Source organism: Marmota flaviventris, chromosome 7 (assembly GCF_047511675.1).
Source record: "Marmota flaviventris isolate mMarFla1 chromosome 7, mMarFla1.hap1, whole genome shotgun sequence".
NCBI lineage: Eukaryota > Metazoa > Chordata > Mammalia > Rodentia > Sciuridae > Marmota > Marmota flaviventris.
In genome coordinates, this window is record NC_092504.1 from 62867818 (window position 1) to 62892151 (window position 24334).

At 33.0% G+C, this 24334-nt stretch overlaps 1 protein-coding gene across 2 annotated transcripts in view; it reads left to right on the forward strand.

Annotated features, from left to right (window-relative positions):
• Bmp2k (BMP2 inducible kinase) overlaps window positions 1-24334 on the forward strand; it is a 130070-nt gene that overhangs the window by 33312 nt on the left and 72424 nt on the right. For both annotated transcript variants that reach the window (XM_027939775.3, XM_071614357.1), the window contains exons 2-6: window positions 4374-4492; window positions 8812-8917; window positions 17507-17649; window positions 20035-20156; window positions 22440-22521. In XM_027939775.3, coding sequence (XP_027795576.1) covers window positions 4374-4492; window positions 8812-8917; window positions 17507-17649; window positions 20035-20156; window positions 22440-22521 — 572 coding nt within the window. The remainder of the gene's footprint in view (window positions 1-4373; window positions 4493-8811; window positions 8918-17506; window positions 17650-20034; window positions 20157-22439; window positions 22522-24334) is intronic.

The following is a 24334-nucleotide window of genomic DNA, read 5'->3' on the forward strand; positions in this document are numbered from 1 at the left end:
TATGAGTTCTAATACCCTCCTACCAATTGAAAGAAAAAGATAATCGTTAGTAAAAGGGACCAAGGATATGAAGTTAAGTCACAGAAGAGGAAATATAAATGCCCAGCAAACTGAGTTTCCATTGGTAGTCAGAGAAATGCAGATAGAAATAACAATATGAGAGACTTTTCCTATCAGATTGGCAAAATTTAAAATGGCAATTTCCGATGAAGGTAAAAGAAAATTGGCTCTTTTTTAATGTTGCTGGTGGAAGCTGCAACAACCTTTTAGCACATATTCTAGCAGTATCAAATGTTTTTGTTTTTCCTTTTACTGACTTATCTTAAGAATCTCTTTTATAGGAGCAAAAGCACCTACCCTTAAGAATACAGGTATAAAAGTATTTAATGCAACTTTATTGTTAATGGCAAGAAACAGACAAAAAATCCGGAATAATCTAAATGGCCACTGTTCTGGAAATCATTAAATTATGGTATATATAACTATTGATCATTAAATCATGGGGTTTTCCAGGTAGGAATTGATATATTATTACAATATGTATAATATTATATTTAAAAACATGGGGGTAAAGGAGGTGAACCCTACAGAGGAGTATCTTAATGTTTAAAACCAGTCATTTCTATAAACATCTGGTAAAACCTGTATGAAATTACCTTAACAAGGGCCACTCCTTCCTTTTAATCTGATTACTCCTTTTGTGTGTAGAGGGAGAAAAGGCTAAATATCAACTAGGTATCTCATGGACTTGTTTCACTGGTGTAACTCATGTCTTATCCTGGAAAAATAGCTAGAGGAGGCTAAGAATCATTGTTCTTTAGAGTATATTCCTGTGAATGGGCAGAAACTCCTGTAGCTATACAATTCATACAATTACAAATAATAAAAGTTACCATTCTCCTTTTCATATTTACTTTCATTAATACACATTTATTTTTCACTTTGTCAAATCAATGTCACTACTTTTATTTCCATGGGATTTTGAGGACATTTAGAATGCTTAATAAACCCTCTGAGTCAAATTTTAAAATTATAAATTTATCACTAACAATTATGCCTTCATAGAATTGAATTGACATAGAAAAATGTAACTTTTTTTATGGTGCTGGGAATTGAACTTAAGATCTTACATGTGCTAGGCAAGCACACTACCACTGAGCTACATCCTCAACCCTAGAAATATATAATAAGTGGGATGTATGGTTGCTGCTAATGTTTTTATTTCAATTGATATGAAACGAGTAGAGAACTAAAGTACATGATAATGTAGTCAACTTTAGGTACAAGTGCCTGAGTGAATGATGAGCATGAAAGTGGGTTGGTCATGAAAGATTCCTGTGAGGAAAAATAAGTGTTGAAGAGTTATTTTCCCTTCTTCCCTCCCTATTATTATTATTATTATTATTATTAATTTTTCAGTACTGGGGATTGAACTGTTGGGGGTCTATCACATGCTAGGTAAGTTTTCTACCACTGAGCTATATCCCTAACTGGTTCTAAAGAATTTGTTAGATATGAATGGGTGGCAGGATGATACTCTTATCTTGGATTCCTTTAATGGGTTAACTACTTACTTTCCACTAAGTGCAGTCTTCAACCAGAAATAATACTAGCTAATAATGAGGAAATTCTGAAAAATATGGTATTTTTGAAAATACAAATAAATTATTCAATTTCATTCTTAAAGCAGGGAGATCACTATTTATAATGTTTAGGCATAAGTCATATTTTAAAGTTGGTAAGCATTACTTTTGTTCTGGAAACTTAATATTTGACCAGGTCTCTAAATAAGGATTAGTGGAATTGGAAAACATTCACTTTAGGGATGATTTTTATGAAGAAAACCTAGTTAATACTCTCTCCTCATTTCCCTAATTCACAGGGATAAAATCACAATGATCTACGGATGGATAAGAATAGGTATATGGGATCCATGGTTCCTCTAGGAACTATTTCTCTGGTTTAGTGGCCATATAAATTTGTGCATCAGAATCATCTGGGCAAACCTGCTTTCCACTTTATAAGCAATTTAAAACAAACAAAAAAGTAGAACAGTATAACAAGTAGGAGAATATTTAGCAATACATATTCCAAAGCTTTATTAGACCTGCTGATTCAAACATGAAACCCGTTCAAAAACTAAATTCACATTCTGTCATGCCAGGCAGTTCTGATATTAGCTTATGTTTGGTTAGCATTATGTTATTGATACAGGTAACTTTGCTCTGGTAGATAAATGTCTCAAAACAAAGGCTATTTAAATGATTTATCTTGACCTATATTCACACCAACTCCTTATCTCTATACTTTCAGCATTGTCCTTAATTTTTGTAACCAAATAAAACTTGAGTAATAATTTAAGTGGCTTTTCATTAGTAGGACTTTTACTTTTAGATTTTTTTTTTGATGTTTGAATATGAAATCAATGCTAAATGAAGCACTTTTTAAACAATATATTTTTTTAAATATTTATTTTTAGTTGTAGTTGCACATAATACCTTTATTTTATTTATTGTTTTTATGTGGTGGTGCTGAGGATTGAACTCAGGGCCTTGCACGTGCTAGGTGAGCACTCTACCCCTTAGCCACAATCCCAGCCCCAAATATTTTGTTTTTTAGTTGTAGTTGGATACAATACCTTTGTTTTATTTATTTTAGTTTCATATGGTGCTGAGGATCAAACCCAGCGCCTTGCATGTGCTAGGCAAGTGCTCTACAGCTGAGCCACAACCCCAGCCCTTAAATGAAGTAATTTAAAGTAATGCCTTGCATTGTAGAACTTTGACCAGAACTACCTTTTTTCCAACATTATCATCATATGTTCTTTCTGGTAACTGCCTTGTAAAGTGGTTAATTTCATCTCTGTTACATACATGGAAATAAGATTTACAAATGGGAATTGTACAGTTTCTTGTAACTGCAGTTGTAGAGTATGGAATGTCTGGAATGAATTTATAGTGATTTTGGAGACTCCTAGTAGATCTTTTTCCCTATTGTTTATTCCTAATAGTTTACTTTTCTTTGCTTTGTGTCAAATTGGATTACAGGTGACTTATTGTTGAGAATGCTGCTTTATAAAGACTATCAAATTAAGAAAAGTGACTCATCATTTTTAAAAAAATTATAATTAAGCTATAGAATGTTCTATGCCAGGGCAAGTTTTTTTCTTTTTTAATATGTTTAGTTGTAGAAGGACACAATACCTTTATTTATTTTATTTTATTTTTTAATATGCTGTTAGGGTTCGAACCCCAGTGCCTCATGTGTGCTAGGCAAGTGCTGTAGCACTGAGCCACAACCTCAGCCCCAGGACAATTTAAAAAAATCTTAGGTGAAATTCTTTGTTAAAGTATCACAGAAGTATTTTTTTTTTCTTTAAAATACTTATTCTAATTTTGTGTGTTTCATATATGATGCTTTTTTTAGGTATGGATAGAATATCCAAATATCTGTGGCATAAATAATGACATTTGCTATCTTACAGGAGTTCTAGAAGAAGGTTGGCTAATTCAGTAACCCAGCATTTAGTGTAGTGGGGATCATCATTCTGATGATCATGGCCACACTTTGGCTGTGTTATGTCTAAGCAAAACACTCTTTCACAACAAAATCCAAAAGCAGGAAAGGAGAGCAGGGCCCTTCCCATCAATTTCTTTTAACTGGGTGGAAAATCTTTTCTTGTAATCACAGCAGGCTTTACTTTATGTCTTTATGTCACATTAGTCAGAATTGGTTGCATACCTGTTCCTAAATCAATTACTGATAAGAAGAAATGAGATTTCTATGATTGTCTTAGAATTGAAGGAGGGAGCCAACTATGTGATCTCCATGATGTCTCATATCATTTAACATATCAAACTGTTAGTGCTTTGTCATCACAATAGGGGGTAGACTGATAAGAAGAAATGAAATTTCCATGGTTGTCTTAGAGTTGAAGGAGCAGCCTAACTATGTGATCTTCATGATGTCTAATATCATTTAACATATCAAACTGTTAGTGCTTTGTCATCACAATAGGGGGTAGACTGATGGGTAGACAATCACTAGCATATGCCAGAATGTAGTTATATTGTGACAGTTTTAGATATACTACATATCAGGTATTCCTATGAAGAAAGTAAAATTTCAGTATATTGGCTTTTTTAAAGAAAAGCAGGTTCATTTGAGAAGCATGTTAATCCCATAAGTGCTACTTTGTGATGAACGCAGGGACCCAGTGGTTTGCTTCTGGTTGTTTAGCTCTTACTATACTTATTTTTGTCTTGGGTACAGTACTTGTTTATTTTCCTCTGATATGAAGGTCCAAAATGCTACTACATTATTTTGACAGTGGTTTCTGATTCTTTAAATTAATTTGTAATTGCTCTTCTTAGGTGGATTCTCCACAGTTTTTCTGGTGCGTACTAATGGTGGAGTTCGATGTGCATTGAAGAGAATGTATGTCAATAACATGCCAGACCTCAACATTTGTAAAAGGGAAATTACAATTATGGTAAGTAAAAAAGTAATTTTGTTTTAGAAATTTTGGGTCCGTCCTTCCTTCCTTCTTTCCTTCCTTCCTTCCTTCTTTCCTTCCTTCCTTCCTTCTTTCCTTCCTTCCTTCCTTTCCTAGAGTTTAAACCTAGGTCTTTGTGCATTTAAGGTAAACACACACTACCACTGAGCTACATCTCCAGCCCTTTTTATCTTTTATTTTGAGACAGAGTCTTGCTTAGTTACACAGGCTGGCCTCGAACTTGAGATTTTCCTGTGTCTGCCTTCAGAGTAGCTGGGATTATAGGCATGCACTACCATGCTTGGCTTAATTAAGTGTATTTTCTTCTGGGTTTTATATTGTGATGTTCATAAGCTTTTTAGGAAAACTGCCTATTAGTTTATGTGAATTTAGAAAACTTTTGAAGATCATTAAATCTGAAAATTATCTGGGAATTTATAGTTCATTCAATATAGCCATACTTAAAGCTAAATACAGCCAGCCTCATTCCCTCTTCTTTCCTCTGTTCTCTACTATAGGCTCAATAGCCAAACTATTCTTGTTTCTTTTTTCTTTTCTTATATTAATTTTACTTAGGGAATATTTTGGGGATAGAAAAATTTAGATAATTATGTAATAAGCACCATCATCCATTTTAAGAAATAAAACTTTACAGATACTGTTGGAGCCTTCTCTGTATTCCTCCCCATCTGTAGTCTTGTACTATTCTCATTCAAAAAGAAACCACTGTTTTGAATTTGTTATTTAACATTCCCATCATGTTTTAAACATTTAATGTATTTATTTATATTCGTAAACAATAATTAATTTTGCTTTTCATTTTAAAAACTATGTTGTAAAGTTGATTTTCTTGAGAACTCTGTACTTTATGATGAGGTTTCCTTCAGCAAGAGAGAATTTTTTTTTAAGTATTAGGAAAAGAAAAAAATTAATAGGCCATTAACAACTTCAATGACCCTTAGTTAACTTCATAGTTATAAATAATTATAAAAATTTCTTTTCCAGCATTGCTTATTCTCAGTGCTATGGATGACTGCTTATTCTTTTCTCACTTCTCTTCCTCTGTTGTTTATCAATTGCTTTTATGTGTACATGTACGTGTATGTGTATATTTTTGTCTTGAGGTGAAATTCACATAATATAAGTGAACATTTCAGTGGCATTTAGTACATTCCCAGTATTGTACAACTATTGCTTCTATCTTATCCCCAAACCTTTCCAATATCCCAGAAGGAAACTCCCTACCATTGAGTAATTGCTCCCATTCTCCCTTTTCTCCAGTTTCTGACAAATACCCTTTTGTTTGTGAATCTCTGTGGATTTATTTGTTCTTTAAATTTTCTATAAATGGGAGTTTACAATGTGTGATCTTCTGTGTCTTCCTTTCACTTAGCATAATGTTTTTGAGGTTTCTGCCATTGTAGTGTGTATTAGTATTTCATTTCTTTTTTTGGCCAAATAATAGTCCATTGTATATATATGCCACAATTTGTTTATCCATTTATCTATTGATGGATTTAAAAAAATAATTTGATGGACATTTAGGCTGGTCTTATTTATTGTGAATAATAGGAATATGTGTAAACATTGATTTGTTTGAGTAGGTAGTTTTGGTATTTTGGATTATATACATGTAGGACTGGAATAGATGGTTGTATGGTAATTCTGTATTTAACTTTTTTTGTGTGTATGGTATGGTACTGGGGATTGAACTCAGGGCTTGGAACACAGGGCCTCATGCATGGTAGGTAAGCATGCTCTGTCACTGAGCTACATCTTCAGTCCTTTTTTTTTTATGCTTCATTTGAAAATATATTTGTTTTTTTTATTCTCAAATTCATATGATTTGTAAACAATAAGATCTTAATAACAATAATGTACAATTTGACATAATACTTTATGTCAAAAGTTTTCTTTGCTGCTCTGAATATAAAGGAAATAAAAATGAGAGGGGGGGGGAAAAAAGAAAAGTGGAGAGCGAGCTTCCTCCCCTAATTACTCACAGACCCACTTTGAATTCAGAAAACTATTCTTCATGTTTCAAGTCCTTTTTATTTTCTTTTGAGACAGGGTCTCTGAGTTGCCCAGGCTGGCCTCAAACTCACAATCTTCCTTCCTTGCTCTCCTGAGTAGTTGGGATCATGGACATGTGCCATTATACTCAATTATGTGTTTAACTTTTTGAGGAACTGCCAAACTGTGTCTTTTTTGTGTGTGTATGTGTCCCCCCCCCCCCCCCCCCCCGCACACACTTCAAAATTTTTATTTAGAGACAGGGTCTCACTGAGTTGCTGAGTACCTCTTTAAGTTGCTGAGGCTTTGTATTTGCAATCCTCTTGCCTCAGCCTCCCAAGAGGCTGGGATTACAGGCGTGCACCACCATTCCTGGCCAGTATATTTTATTAATGTCAGTGTACTTGTTCAACACTAAAGAGGGGAATTTTTTTTTTCTTTTTTTCATGCTGGGGATCAAACCCAGGGCCTCATACATGTTAGGGAAAAGGAAAAGCTCCATCACTGAGCTTTTTAAATATTGAATCTAGAGACAAGGTCTTCCAGAGTTGCTTAATTCCTTGCTAAGTTGCTGAGGCTGGATTTGAACTCTCAATCCTCCTGCCTCATATTTATAAGTCTCCTGAGCCACTGGGATTGCAGGCATGTGCCACTGTGCCTGGCCACGATTTTTGTTTTCAGGTAAAGATATTTCAGAAGGGTGAAAAGGATTTATTCCAAGATAATGGTGAAGCCTAAACCAAATTCTCTAACTTGTGGCCAGATATTGTACTATTGTGCCATAATTCATCCTTTCACTAGAATTTTTATAATTCTATGCCTTTGAAGAATGTATTTTAAGAGAGATTAGCTCTTTGGAATGGTGATCTTCCAAATTTTTTTGATGACCCATTTCTCTGTATATTACTATTTATAAGTATTTATTAGTCTGTATTACATATTTATACGTTACTTATATGTTGTTTTAGTCAGCTTTTTCACTGTTGTGATTTAAAGACCTGACAAGAATAATTTTAAGGAGGAAACGTTTATTTTGAGGCTCACGGTTTCAGAGGTCTCAGTCCATAGATGGGTGACTCCATATCCTTAGGGCCTGACGTGAGTGAGACAGGATGTTATGACAGGGGTGGCTGAGGAAAGCAGCTCAGGACATGGAAACACAGAAGTGGAGAGAGTTCCACTCAACAAGGACAAAATATATACCTCTAAGGTACATCTCCAGTGACCCACCTTATATAGCCACACCCTACTTGTATACATACCCACTTAGTCTCTGGGAGAAGACTAATGCACAGATTAGGTTAAACCTCATAATTCAATCATTTCACCTCTGAACTTTCTGTGTTGTCTCACACATGAGCTTTCTCATATCTAAATGATAACACGTATTTAGTGACCACTACCCCTTATCTGAAATTACATTGCATAATTTATTATTAATTACATTATATTGCATAGCTTATTATTAATGACAGTGGTTGTAAATTCATTTAAAATGGTATTCTTCATTATTGGGTTTTAGTTTCTAAATAGACTTGATTAGATTTTTGGAAGCGTGATAAGGGTAGTTGTTTTTGTTTTGTGATGCTGAGGATGGAACCCAGGGCCTTATGCATGATAGGCAAGCATTCTACAACTGAGCTACATCCCCAGCCCTGTTTTAAAATCATTGTATGCAGATGATTACCTTGCACCAGGGGTAGAGAATCCAGATTTGCCATTTTGTTGTTATTTTTAAAAATTACGTTATTGTGTTATTGGTGTTATCGTTAACCTTTGGGTACTTTTCACAACTTTTTGTACCTTAGTTCAGTTTTTAAGTTATTTAGTTAAAAGTACATGTAATAAATGTATGTACCCATATGTTTCAGTATGTTGCAGGCAAACAAATGAGAGTATTTCATTAATATTAGAACTTAATTATTGTTTTTTTAGTTAAAAATAAATTAAGTAACAGTTTTGATATTTTATTCTTGGGTCCCCCAAAACTTAATTGTAATAATAATACTATATTGTAATAATAATACTATTACTACTTTGGAAGCTTTCCTGATAGAAATTAAAAATAAGTATTTGTTGATTTTTTTTTTTTTAATGAAATGACAGTCTCATACAAGTAAACTGCATCAAACTATAGAAGCTTTTGGCTGTTTGAAATACGTCAGATTTCATACTTATGCATTATTTTTACCTTTAGAAAATCATTAAATATGTTAATTTAGGCTTCAGACTATTGCTAATGATACTGGTTTAATGTACATGTGGACATTTTCCAATTTAAAAGGTTTGTTTCTTTTTTACAGAAAGAGCTCTCTGGTCATAAAAATATTGTGGGCTATTTGGACTGTGCTGTTAATTCAATTAGCGATAATGTATGGGAAGTACTTATTCTGATGGAATATTGTCGAGGTAAGTATCTGTCTGCATTTATATTATACTAAAAAAAAATTCCTCTTGTATGAGTTACTAGGTATCTTGGTTTCTCCCAGGACAGCTTGTATCTGAGCATGGACATTTATTAATGCATCTTCTATTTTGATGGAAACTGCCCCCCCCATTTTTTCTTATTTTGGATTAAGTTCTGTATATCAAAGAAAACATTTGACCTTTGACTTTTTGGATCTATCTTATCTTACTTAGTATGATAGTTTCCAGTTTCATCTATTTATTGGCAAATGCTATAATTTCATTCTTCTTTATGGCTAATAATCCATTGTGTATATATACTACATTTTCTTTATTTGTTTATCTGTTGAAGAGCACTTAGGTTGGTTCTATAGTTTGTCTATTGTGAATTGTGCTGCTATAAACATCAATGTGGCTATATCCCTATAGTATGCTAATTTTAGATCTTTTGGATTATACTGAGGAGTGTGATAGCTGGGTCATATGGTGATTCCATTTCTAGTTTTCTGAGGAATCTCTGTACTGCTTTCCAGGGTAGTTGCACTCCCACCAATAATTATGAGTGTACCTGTTTCCCCACATCCTTATCAGTATGTACTGTTATTTGTATTCTTGTTAATTGCCATTCTGACTGGAGTGATATGAAATATTAATGCAGTTTTTATTTGCATTTCTCTAATTGCTAAAGTTGTTGATCATTTTTTTTCATATATTTGTTGCTATTTGTATTTTTTCTTTTGAGAACTGTCTGTTTAATTCTTTTGCCCATTTATTAGTTGGATTATTATTACTTTTTTTGATGTTAAGTTTTTTGAGTTCTTTATATATTCTGGATATTAATGCCCTATCTGTGGAGCAAGTGGCAAAGATGTTTTCTCGTTCTGTAGGCTCTCTCTTCACACTTTTGTTTCTTTTGATGTACCAGAAGCTTTTTAATTAGGTGCCATCCCAAATTTTGATTTTTTTTTTTTGTTTTATTTGTTGCACTTTAGGAGGCTTGGTCAGGATGTCAGTTCCTGTACCAACATGTTTGAGTATTTGGCGTATAGAGTTGCTGGTCTAATTTCTAGGTCTTTGATCTATTTTGAGTTGACATTTGTGCAGAGTGAGAGATATACTGGTCAAGTTTCATTTTTCTACTTATGGGTTTCTAGTTTTCTCAGCACTATTTGTTAAAAAGTCTGTCTTTTCTCCAGCTTATATTTTTGGCACCTTTGTCTTGGGTCAGATACCTGTATTTATGTGTGTTTGTTTCTGTGTCTTCAGTTTTATTCCAGTGTTTTTCATGTCTGTTTTGGTGCCATTACCATGCTGTTTTTGTTACTGTAGTACTGTAGTATAATTTGAAGTCCTGTATTGAGATGCTTCCAGCATTGCTCTTTTTGCTCAGGATTGCTTTGACTGGTCTGGGTCTCTTATTTTTCCAAATGAATTTTAGAACTTCTCTTTCTAGTTCTGTGAAGAATGTCATTGGTATTTTAATGGAGATTACATTGAATCTATATAATGCTTCTAGTAGTGTGGCTATTTTGACATTGTTTTTCTTATCTAAGAACATGGGAGGTCTTTCCCTTTTCTAAGGTCTTCTTCAGTTTCTTCTTTTAGTGTTCTATAGTTTTCATTGCAGAGCTCCTTTATTAGTTTAATTCCCAAGTATGTTAATTTTTTTGAGTTCATTTATGAATGGGATAGTTTTTCTAATTTCATTTTTCAGCAGATTCATTATTGGAGTATAGGAAACTGATTGATTTATGTATGTTGATCTTGTATCCTGCACTTTAAATTTATTTTTCTGTTCTAGAAGTCTTCTAGTGTAGTTTTTGGTATCTTCTAATTGTAGGATCATGTTGTCAGGAAACAGAGATAATTTGAACTCTTCTCTTTGTTTGTGTTCCTTTAATTTCCTTCTCTTTTCTGATTGCTTTGGCTACAGTTTTAAAACTATGATGAATGGGAGTGGTGAGAGTGGGCATTCTTGTCTTGTTCCTGTTTTTAGAGGAAATGCTTTCAGTTTTTCTTTGTTCAGTGTGATGTTGGCCTTGTGATTGTCCTGTTTAGCCTGTACAGTGTTGAAGTAAGTTTCTTCTATTCCTGGTTTCTCTAGTGTTTTAAATATGAATGGGTGCTCTTCTTTGTCAGTGCTTTTTCTGCATCTGTTGAAGTAATCATGTGATTGTTGTTGTTAACTCTATTTATGTGGTGAATTGCATTTATTTATTTTTGTATGTTGGACCAGCCTTACATCCCTGAGGTGAAACCCACTTGATCGTGGTTCACTATCTTTTAATGTTTTTTTGCATGTCATTTGGCAATATTTTATTAAGAATTTTTGCATCTATATTCATCAAAGATATTGGCCTGAGGTTTTCTTTCCTTGATATGTCTTTGGTTTTGGTATCAGGGTGATACTGGCTTCATGGAATGAATTTGGTAATGTCTCCAAATAAATGGAGTCTTGCTTCCTATCTTGTTGCTTAACTTGGATGAGGGATGGAGGAAGAAATCAGTCACCTGGCTTAAAGCAGTTCCAGTGATTCAGTCTTTGGATATTGAACAATGACCCCAAAGGTGGTTGGGGTCCTTGTTCTCACCCAGCAATAGGTTTCTCTGTGATAGGCCTGGTTCTCAGTTTTGACTCAAAGACCTGGACTTCATTCCTTCAATTCCTTCAAGCAGAAAGCACCTGTCTCCAGGCTGGGGATGGATGACCCCAGCAGCTCTTTCCTTCCTGCTTTTTCCAGCATATCTTTTCTTTTTGTTATAGTAAAACCAGGCACTGCAGTCTCTCACCTGGCTTCCTTAGCTTTTGTGAAGGTGGTTTATGATGTGTGAATATGGGTACAAATTGGTGTGTTTATGGGAAAAGGATTATTGGAGAGTCTCACTTAGCTGCCATTATGCTCTATCTATACTTACAATTTAATGTAATTGAATAAAAAATAATTATAAACCCACTTGAGTTTTATTGTCACCTGGAGGACTTTTTTCCTTTCTTTTTTATTGTGGTGGGCATTGAACTCAGCCTGCTAGGCAAGTGCACTACACTGAGTCACACCCCTAGTCCAGGAAGCATTTTAAAGAGGGAATTAAACGAGAATATTTATCTGATGTTTGAATCAGCAGGCTATATTTTATATGAATTTTAAAATTTTATCAAAGTAATATATGTATATGGTTTAAAAAATCAAATAGTTCTGTTAAACTATGGCTTATTCAGCAGCTTCCTTCCCCATCCCTCTCCTCAGATGCAGTGACTTTAAAATAAAGGAGATGTTTCTTCTCATAGTTTCTTTTATATTTGCACTATATTATGCAAGTGAGAACCAGTCGTTTTAGTGAAATTCTGAGAGTAAAAAAGAGAAGGAACTTAGAAAATCAAGAGTAATATGTGATTCTGGGCAGGGGGGTTGTGGGGTGGGTTGTTCTTAAAAGAATGCTTGTTAAGCTGGGTGTGGTGGTGCACACCTGTGATTCCAGTGGTTCGGGAGGCTGAGACAGGAGGATCAAGACATGGAGGTGCTAAGCAACTCAGTGATACCCTGTCTCTATTGAAATACAAAATTAGGCTGGGGATGTGGCTCAGTGGTTGAGTGCCCCTGAGTTCAATCCCTGGTATCCTCCCACTCTGCCGCGCAGAATGCTTGTTAGTGCTGTTTCTAATTTATGCTTTAGATATTGTTTTCAAGATGAGGATTTACTCCTAGGGTAGTCTATGCTTACTTAGTTCATGGCCTAAATAAGTGTTTTAATTATTTTGTTTGCCATTTATGGATGACATGCAATAGTGTATAATTACATTTCCTTTCTTGTACAGCTTGTTTTTCCTGGAGTTAATAATTACCTCATTTTTCACGTGTCTGGTTTCTTCAAATATATTAGTATTTTACCCCACATTCTTTAATAGAAGTACAAATCATTATGAAGTATGTTTAAATATTTCAATACTTGTGTCAGTTTTGCTTTTTCCTTCCCTTCAAAACCTGCTTTGGGGAGACTTCAGTTCATATATATATATATATATATATATATATATATATATATATACACTTATCTAAAAAATATTAATTTATTTATTTTGGTGGGGTGTGGGGTAGAAGGATTGAACCCAGGAGTGCTTAACCACTGGGTCACATCCTCAGTCTTTTCTATTTTAAGGCAGGGTCTCACTAATTCGCTTAGAGCCTCACTAAGTTGCTGAGGCTGGCTTTGAACTCTTGATCCTCCTGCCTCAGCCTCCTGAGCCACTGGGATTACAGATGTGCACCACCACACCTGGCCACCTACTTAATTTTAAACAGTATTTAGTTGTCATTCTGGGAATTCCCCTTGACTTTCTTTTCTTAAATTCTCTGCTACTTATGCCTCCCCTTTGTTTACTCCCTCTTTTGGAAGAGTATATTTTTCGGTAACTTTCTGATAAAATGAATTTGGGAGGAAACATTCTTGAAACCTAAAATATATAAAAATATCAATATTCTGCATTCATATTTGGTTGCCAATTTGGCTGCCTAAAAGATTGTAGCTTAGAAATAATATTAATGCAAAACTGGGATGACATTATTATTTTTTCTCAGTATTGCTATTGAGAGGTCTGATGCTATTGTGATTCCTTAACTTTTTTTATGTGACCTCTTTTCTCCAAAGACACTTTTAATTAGAAACTTTCCTTTATCTTCAGCATATTGAAATTTCACAATTTATGTTCCTTCATTTGGGTATTTTTGGTAGCCCCCCTTTTTGTGGGACACTTTTTTTCTCTCGTTTTTTTTCTGTTCTGTTTCTGGACTGTTAATTTTTAAAGATGTCTGTCTTTATAAATTATTCTTTTGATTTTCTTTTCATCCTCATTTTATTTCTTTTTAAAAATTTTACTTTTGTTGGAAGCATTCCTTAATGTAGCTTTGAGTTCTTCTATAGAATTTTGTATTTTTGCCATTTTAATTTCTAAGAATCCTTTATTGATCTTTCAATGTTCTTTTGTTAAAATATACCTTGCTCTTATTTGAGATGCAAATCTTTTGATTTCTGTAGATATAAATTTTAATTTTTTGGGGGGAGGGCATAGTGCTAGAGATTGAACACATGGCCTCCTGCATGCTAGGCAAATGCTTCTGCCATTGAGCCACATACCCAGTCCCCTAAATTTTAGTTCTTAAAAATATATATTTTTTCTTCATGTCTCTAATCTCAGAAACTGAGAAGCTGAGCTCACAAGTTTGAGGCCAGCCTGGACAGCTGTGATGTAGCTCAGTGGTAGAGTACCCCTTGGGTTCAATCCCAAGTATCATAAAAAAAGTGAAAAAAATTTTCTCTTTTCCTTTAATTTTAATTTTTTTTTCTGAAAATTTCCTATTGTTAACTATGCTTTCTTTTTTATGCAAGAAGTTTTTTTTTGTTTCAAATATTTCACTGGCTAAATTAGTATACTACATGTAGTACAGATCAGCATGTACCATCTGAATGGGCAGTTTTATTTTAGGAGAAGGATCCAGAAGCCTGAACTGAGTATGCTCTGTTCCTTTTTTCAGATTAATCAATTAGATAAGTTCCTTTTTCTCCCATGGGGGAGAAGTCATTTGGAGGAGCAGAGGATGAATATTCTTCTCTTCCTTTATAAAAGTCAGTTGTATGTTAAGAATGAAGGCACTTTTGTAAGGGAACCAATGTAATATAAATAGTTGGGTATATTGGTTTTGATTATGTTGGAATAAAACTATATAGGTAGTAGAAAAATGTGTTATATAACCAATATACCCTTATAAGTTTTCAGGTATCCATTGTTTAAAATAATTTCTTATGAAGTGTAATCATTTTTTGTCTCTGCAAATTTATAGTTTGCTACTGCTTAATTTGCCAATTTTCTGATATCCAGACTTCTAGAAATCTGTATTGGCCTTTTAAAAACATTTCTATTGTTTTATGAATAATGTATAAATAAATTATGAAAATTTATGAATTTAAAAATTTCTATTTTTAGGAGTTCTAAGTTCCTATGAATTATACATCTGCTAGTTTTTGCTTAATAACAAAGTATCTCCAAACTCAATAGCATAAAATAGTCATTTATTATTGCTTATCTATCTGTGGGCCAGCTGTTTTGGGTTGAATGTGGTGGGTGGCGCTGCTGATTTCAGCTGGGCTTGCTCACATGCCAGGTGCCAATCTGGGATAAGTTGAAGTAGCTTTGCTTCACATGTCTCTCATCCTCTTTCTGGCACTAGGAAGCTATTGATTGCCTCATAGAGATGGTAGAAACATAAGAGTGTATGCAGAAGCACATGAGTCCTCTTAAGGCCTACGCTTGGGACTAGGTATATTGCTACTTTTACTTTTTTCTCTTGGCAGAAGTAAATCACATGACTGAGCCTTAATCAAAGAGCAAGAGATGTTCTCTGCCTATTTTACTGGGAGGAGCAACGAATTACAGGGCAAAGATTATTGAAAAAGGGAAGGTTGAAGATTTGAATACAGTAATGCAATTTACTACTGTTAAAAATGAATAATTTCATAAGAAAGGCATTAAAATTTAAATGGAGTAATAGGTTTTACTTGAGGTTTTTAAATTGATAATAATTACACTCAGACATAAAGGTTATTGGACAACTTTAAGAGGTTAGAAAAATCTTGATTTTCTTATTAAGTTCAACAGAATGTAACATCTTTTGTTTAGGAGATAGTACTATTTGGAAAATCTGGATAGACTTGAGATCTACATGCACAGACCTTCAATGTGTAATCCTTGATTTCCAAATCTGATTTTTTTTTTTTTTACTGTTTTTCATCTGTTACTTAATTTTCACAAAACTCTGATTTTGAGTAAAAAAAATTTCTACATTTGAAATTTAACTCATATACAGTTTTAGTTATTATTGGGGACTTGGTTTTTGTGATTAAGGATTTCTACTTGAAAGATCTCTGTTGAGAAGAAAGGAAATTAACATTTGTTTACAATTATCCTGCATATTATAACACTATAAGAGGTGGAATGAGTTCAAGGTTATGATTTCTTTAGCTGTGAAGTGATATTTCAAGTTTGTGTATGAATATCAAGAACACATTTTTCTTCTGGTTTAATTTTTAGTTAAAACAGACTTTCCCTAGTTTAACAATAGACATCTGCCAAGGAAACTGCTGAACAAGGGAGTAAAGGAAGTTGCTGCCCACTTAGGTGTCTCTCAATCTTCTGAGATAACCTGAACAAATTTTCCCTGAGTTTTCTGAAAAGTCAGGGATTTCCCCCCCCCCCCCCTTTGTCAGGCTGGGGATCTAACCCAGAGCTTTTATGCATGCTAGGCAAGAATGCTACCACCGATCTGTATCCCCACTCCAGGGATTCTTAAGTAAAAATTTTTTTTTTGTTTTTTTCTGCTTTAAAATTTCAAAAGAAAAGATAAAGACAAGAGATTGCTGTTTATATAGTAATAACAAAAGCAACAAATATACTTGTTGCTTTTTACAGATTGTAGAGTATCCAGCATTCATCCTTATTTAAAAAAATTTCAAGTTAATATAAACTTTATACTTTTTTAAATTCCCAAATTTGATTTTTATAGAATACTTCTTTATGAATCATATTTTTTCTATTCTTAAAATATAATGGTGGTTACTATCAGTTATCATAGTATATTATAATTTTCTCAAGGCTCAATGGTATATGTATGGCTGTTTGATTTTAGTCATTTCCTTAGACCTGTTATTTTTTTAACCTGCATTACAGATTTAGTGTCTTAGTTCATTTCTCCATTTCTTCTCTTTTGATTCCTCTACCCCATAATCAAGTAAATCTTTTAAAAAATCAGATCAGGAAGTTTCTTGGACTGTTAAGATAAAATACACAATCTGGCTATTCCTTGTCTGTCTTATCACTCTCCTCTTCCCACTCTCTCTGCTTCATAAACCGTGTGAGCTTTGACTTTTTTTTTTTTTTTTAAGTTATTCATAGTCTTCAAAGCTCTTTCCCAAATCTGAGGTGCTTTTATATACAATTTACTATCACTAGTGTAGCATTCTCCTTAATCTCTGCCTCATTAATTCCTAATAGTTGTTAGGTCTTGACATAAATATTACTTCTTAGAGGAGCCTGATCTGATACCCTCTTCTTCCCATCCTCCTTCACCAATTAAAATAGTTTTTTTTATCTTAAATTTTCTTGTTTTTATTATATATATAAATGATTATGTATTTGTATAATTATTTATTTCTACCTTTGAATTGTAAATTCCATGATAATAATATAAACCTTATTTTTTATTTACCACAGTTTACGCAGTAAGTAGCACAGTATTGAATAACTTCTGCTTCACATCAAATATATCATCAATTATAAAGAAAACTGCAATTTCAGTGATGTTAAAATATTAAAAAATGGGCAATATTATTATTGTATATCATCTATCATAATATGTTCTGATCTTTGAGTTGTAAAATACAAAAAATGTAATTAAATCAATACAATATGATATAACAAGCATTCTTACATGAGAATTATGAAAAAGCCAATTTCTCATTACCTGAGATCTTAAAGGCATTTAATTTTTTTGTTTGTGGTAGATTTCATTTATTAAAAAATATGAAAATGACTTTTTTGCTTAGCCGGGCAGGTAGTGAATCAGATGAATAAGAAACTGCAGACAGGTTTTACAGAACCAGAAGTGTTACAGATATTCTGTGATACCTGTGAAGCTGTTGCAAGGTTGCATCAGTGTAAGACTCCTATAATTCACCGGGATCTGAAGGTAAGAATTTTAAAATACTAAGAGTAATCTGTTCTAGACTTTGGAGTTAAAATGTTCTTGGACTGTCCTCAACTAAACTAGCCCCCCCCCCCCCCCCCCAATACACACCTTTTCTTTTGCAGTGCTGGGGATGGAACCTGGGGCCTGCCTCATCTGTGCTAGGCAAGTGCTCTACTTCTGAGCTATATCCCCAGCCCTAAACAAGGTTTTATTACTAGTACTGAGATTGGTCTCTCTGTCTCCTTACACATTTCCTGAGGTCAAGTCAAGGACCCAGCAGTAGATTTGAAATTGAGATACACATGCTCCTATTCTGCATCTCCTATTCTCAGAGTAGCCTCCTTTAAAAGGTTTCATTTGAACAAAAACATGAATGTCACTGACTTACATTGAGTGTCCCTCCACACTGTTCTCTTTCAGTTCAGTATTCCTCTTATTTTCTATATTCTATATTAAGCCTCAGGGTGTTTTCAAGAGTAGACTATAAATACATCTCTTTTCCCATTTATTTGTAATTTACTATTGTTTTCTATGATTTACTGTGATTTGTGGTGATTGTCCTTGAGGTCACTTCATTTTACCTTCTCTTGGACTCTTGACCCCTTATATTTGGTACTCCCTTGTTAAATTGAAAAAATAATTCTCCAAGGGAAATGAACATTCCTGGAGATATCATTTAGATAGATGATCGTTAGACATGTCATTTCGAACCATAAGTGTCATCTTTGATGACAGACACAAAGATTATGAATATCACTCAGGTTCCTGAGTTAGATATGTAGCTCAATTGTAGAATGATTGCCTAGCAGGTGAGAGGCCCTGGGTTCTGTCCCTAGCACTGCAAAATATAAAAACTTCCTGAAGTGTTTCATGCTTATATATTACTATGGTTACCCTTTCCCCTCATTCAAGTATGCTCACATCAGCTCAGTGAGTTATGTGCTGAGTCGCTTTGTTTATAATTGAAGTCTAAGGCTGTTACTATCTGTTCTGCCTTTTATTAGCAATTATACTTTATAAGATTTTGTGTAATTTGCTTATGAGTTATGCTTATTATTTATTGTCTATCTTCTCCTGCTAGAATGTCGCTCCTTGAAGTTAGAGCTTTTTGTTTTCTTCTCAGTGGTGAAACTGTGCATTTAAAACAGTGTCTGGTACATAGCAGAGTCTTATCAACTGTTTAATGAGTGAATGAATCCTGATTCTGATTATACAGAATTTTATAAAAGATGATTATAAAATGGTCTTAAGATAAAAGAGAATAGAAGATGTAACTTAGAATATAGGTTGTTAATCATGAAAGCATCATCCAAAAAATACTTATGGTAATAGAAGGTAATTCAAAGCAGAATTGAAATGTATTATTTCAGACTTCTGTCCCTTAATCTGGATAATTAGTATAGCTCATCTCAGTTCTTTTGAATATGTAAATTTAACATATCCTCTAGTAATTTGGTGTGGTTTTTTTTTTTTTTTTGGTGCTGTCATAACTCATTATCTTTTTGTGTACAAAACTTATAGTTTTAGTTGAGTCTTGATTTAAAATTCAGGAAACATTGTTTTAGTTAATACATTTCTGATCTCCCAGTTAAGGTACAAAGTCAGGTTTGTGTTTTTCAGTGTAATATTTTAAGTAAAAACAGTACTGCAAGTTGAGCATTCCTGCTCAGAAAATCCAAAACTTGAAATACTTCACAGTCTGAAATTTTTGGTGTGTTAACATGATGCCCCAAGTGGAAAATCATATACCTTACCACATTTGGTATACTGCAGTCAAAATTCAGGCTCATTGAAAATATTGTATAAAATTATAGTCAGACTATATGTGTAAGATGAAACATAAATGAATTTTGTTCTTAGATCTGAGTCCCATCCCTAAGGTATCTTATTATACATATGCAAATATCCCCACCTCCACAATACAAAATCTGAGACTCTTCCACTCTTAGTCATTTTAGATAAGGGATACTAAATCATATCATACTTAGCATGATATTCTCTGTAGGAGTTAATTAGAGTAGAATTTAAGTGTTTTTCATCTGCTTGTCTACAGATAGGCTGAATTTTTAAAAGAACAGAAGAAAAATTGAGGTACAGTTAAAGGCAGACTAAGGGTTTCTTGACCCCTACACAAACTATCCTGGGGTGGAGAAAGTAATTAATTGTTCTTAATAAAAGAAGTAATAGAAATAGTAAAGTATATTTTTGTTCTGGTTCATTTGTCCAGATAATTTGAAGTATCTTATGTCTCACGTCTCTATATATACTTTTGTGTGTGTGTGTGTGTGTGTGTAAATGAATGATACAGACCCTCCATTATGAAAGGATTGAAAAAAAGATAATTTTGACTTTGAAAATACTAATTATTGATTTTCTTTTATTAAGGTAGAAAATATTTTGTTAAATGATGGTGGAAATTACGTACTTTGTGACTTTGGCAGTGCCACTAATAAATTTCTTAATCCTCAAAAGGATGGAGTTAATGTAGTAGAAGAAGAAATTAAAAAGTAAGTATTTATCCTCATTATATTTTGTCTCATGTCAATTTTGGTTAACTTGAGTCTGTGACCAGTTATGTTAATGCAAACTGTAGATCTTTCATTTATAGATTTCTTAAAAAATATTTTTTTAAATTAAAAAATAATTGGTATATTAAAATTATTATTTCTTCTTTAATTAGTTATATATGCAGCAGAATGCATTTCAATTCATTGTACACAAATGGAGCACAACTCTTCATTTCTCTAGTTGTACACTATGTAGAGTCACACCACATGTGTGCAGTCATATGTATTCCTAGGGTAATGATGTTCATCTCATTGTACCACCTTTCCTTCCCATGCCCCTTCCCCTTCCCTACCTCCCCTTTGCCCAAATCAAAGTTCCTCCATTTTCCCCCAAGCTGCTCGCCCCCTACCCCTTCCTGCTTATGAGTCAGCATGTCTACTTATCAGAGAGAACATTTGGCCTTTGGTTTTTTGGGATTGGCTTACTTTGCTTAGCATGATATTCTCGAATTCCATTTATTTACCTGCAAATGCCATAATTTTATTTTCTTTTAATGCTGAGTAATATTCCATTGTGTATACGTACCACAGTTTCTTTATCCATTTGTCTGTTGAAGGGTACCTAGGTTGGTTCCACAGGTTAGCTATTGTGAATTGAGCTGCTGTGAACATTGTTATGGCTGCATCACTATAGTATACTGATTTTAAGCCCTTTGGGGATAGACTGAGGAGTGGGATAGCTGGGTCAAATGGTGGTTCCATTCCACATTTTCTAAGGCATTCCATATTGCTTTCCAGAGTGGTTGTACCAGTTTGCAGTGCCACCTGCAATGTATGAGTATACCTTTTTTTCCCACATCCTCGCCAATACTCATTATTGCTTATATTCTTGATAATTACCATTCTGACTGGAGTGAGATGAAATCTCAGTGCAGTTTACTGCCTGTTGGATATTTTATTTCTTGCTTTTACATTTTGAGGTATAGTTTAGGTTTACCTGAATTTTGCTGACTGATTCAAATTTTGTGATGAATGGAAAGCTCATTTGATGTTCTCATGTTTTGGGCTTAGTTGAGGATATATTAGGTCTTCAATTCATTCAGTTAACTATTCATTTATTCAGGGCCAACACTGTTCTTGGTGCTGGGGTGTAGTAGTGAACAACAAATCTGCTGTTATGCAGTTCATATTCTGGTTTCATAGGTCATTCCTCTGTGGTACTGTCATTCAGACTGTCTGACCAATCAGGGTAATATGGAAAAACTAATATGGTAGAGTTTTAAGATACTTCTAAAATAAAATATATAAACGCTCAAAGTGAATCTTGTCATGATATAGGAAGTCCATATTCTGATAATTCTGCCATGAGATTTGAAATATATATACACGCATATATATGTAGGTATGTATGTATATATATATATATATATACACACACACACACATATACATATACACATACATATACACACGCACACACATACATATATATATAGTACTGGGGATTGAACTCATGAGCATTAAGGGCACTGAACCACTGAGCCATATCCCCAGCCCTATTTTGTATTTTATTTAGAGATAGCTCACTGAGTTGCTTAGCGCCTCGCTTTTGCTGAGGCTAGCTTTGAACTCTAGATCCTCCTGCTTCAGCCTCCTTAGCCCCTGGGATTACAGGGTCCGCCTTTCATTATTTCCTTAATGTTAATCCTAGGCTGGAATGATATTTCATTAAAGTAATCTGTTCTCAATGGATTTGGGGTTTTTATATTTGTAAACAGTGGCAGTTGGTATTAGAAGTATACATAATATGTGTATTTAGAATTATGACAACTAGATTACTTTTAAAACAATTTTTATAAAACACTTGAACATTTGCTACATATGTAAGAAATTATATTAGCATTCATATAAACAACTCCTTAAATATATAAAGTAAATTTTTAAGAGGATAGAAGTTTTACTTTTAATATACCAGATATGGTACTATTATAGTCAAATTGTATTATTTCACATAAATTCAAGAGAAATTATTTCTAGTTCCACCATCATTAAGATTTTTATAATAAAATAAATTAGGCTTTTTGGAGATTTGTACTTGTTGAATGAAAAGTCTTTAGTTGCTTTATATTGTTTAATCTTTAATGGGTTTTTAATAAACTTTAATAAATAGTATCATTTCTATATAATGTTACTGAACTTCAAAGGTTTTTTGTAGTATCTTATAGAGAAACAATGTATCATTATTTTTAATATCTCCATTTCATTTTATTTGTTTACTGCCAGGTATACGACTCTGTCATACAGAGCCCCTGAAATGATCAACCTTTATGGAGGGAAACCCATTACTACCAAGGCTGATATCTGGGTAAGGTGAAGAAAGACTGAAATTTGGTCTAACCATATATAAAATTTGATTTTAATTGACTATTTTCCTGTTGCCTCCAAAAAGGCATTACCTAAGAGCAGACAAAACTGGTATACAAGAGAGTTTCTTACTCAGGAGAAGAAAAATACTAGAACTCTTTGATCTTCTGAATCCTCAGATGGAAAACTTATATATAAAAAAAAACAAAGAACTTACATATAACGTATCTGTTTATCATAGTAAACAGATTGTTTACTTTTTTTCGATTGAGTGGAAATTTTAGTTGGTCACATTACAGAAAAAGCTGAAAATAACTCTTTTAAGTAATGACAAAATAATTTTTCAGGTTACTTTAGGATCCTTTTAATGGAAGCTGATATGAGAAACTTTTTTTCTCTAATTCTAAACATCCCCTTTTACTGTATTGAAATTATTATTGGCATAGTTGTCTAGATTACATTCATTATTGAGAAAGATTTTGTTTTTCATAGTTGAACTTTATATTAGAATTGCAACATCTTTTTAGAATTTAAACGCTATTTTAAATGTTCATTCACTTAAACTTAATGATTATTTAGTCATATTTACTTCTAAGGAGCCTGTTGGGAATAGAGGAATATAATTCTTTGAAGTAGTTCTAGGAGTTATGAAAAAGGTCAGATTTAATTTGTTTTTAAAACATGTTCATAAAGTAGTCAATTGTAATATGCGAAATCAAATTATTATCTTCTGAATTTTTCTTCCCTGTTCTCTCCCTATTGGGATTCGAGTACCAAGCAAAATCTTAAGGGTTAGGTATTATTAGAAGGTAATAAAAAAATCATTGATATCTTTTAATTTGTTTATGTAACATATACATTCTCACTAAACAGTTAACTCTTGTGATTGTTGAATTTTAAGATATATATATATATATATATATATATATATATATATATATATATAAATAAAATTCAAGTAAAATTGCAAGTAAGTTCTGTTTAGTTAATGTAATAGTATACTGGTATATATAATTCAAATTTGATTTGCTTTCCCTAGGATTAACATTTGGCTCATTGGATGGCTTATATTAAAATTGAGGTTTATGTATAAGGTAGAAAGTAAATTAAATTGAATCTTAATTTATATAATGAAAATATTATAAGAGGTGATTGGTGTACTCATTTTTTTGGCATACTTTTGTGACTGTTCAATTTCACGTTATCTGAAATAAGTATTTTGACAGCAGTTAAACAATAGGCATCATAACTCCTATATTGAAACCATTCTTGGTTATTAAGACAAAAATATTGTTCTCCTAGCACACAATTATTATCCAGTATTTTGACACGAAGGAGGAATCCTTGTTTTGTGGTTACTTATTTTTTTGTTAAGACTTAATGCACATTTTTAATACACATTTTAATACACTTTTTTGTTAAGACTTAATACATATACAAATAAAAAACAAACATGAAAAATAATAAGAAAATAGTATCTACGGTCATATGATTGAAAAATTTAGAATTTTAATTTCCATGATGACTTTTTTTATGGTTACCTTACTTAGCTCAGGTTGAACTGAAATATGCTGCATTTTAGGTGTAAAAATATTTAATTAGGTGTGAAATAGTATTTAGGTGTGAAAAAATATTCAATTTATATTGGTTAAGAATTATATTTTTTATACTACTTCAGGATAGTGTTGACTCAGATAATTATAATGTCAAGTTAAAGTATTAACTTAGCATGTCATATTTTGCAAAAAAAAAATTTTCCTTGGAAGTTTTCTTTGTAGGTTATTTTTATTTTGAAATCTTGAATGCTGATTTTA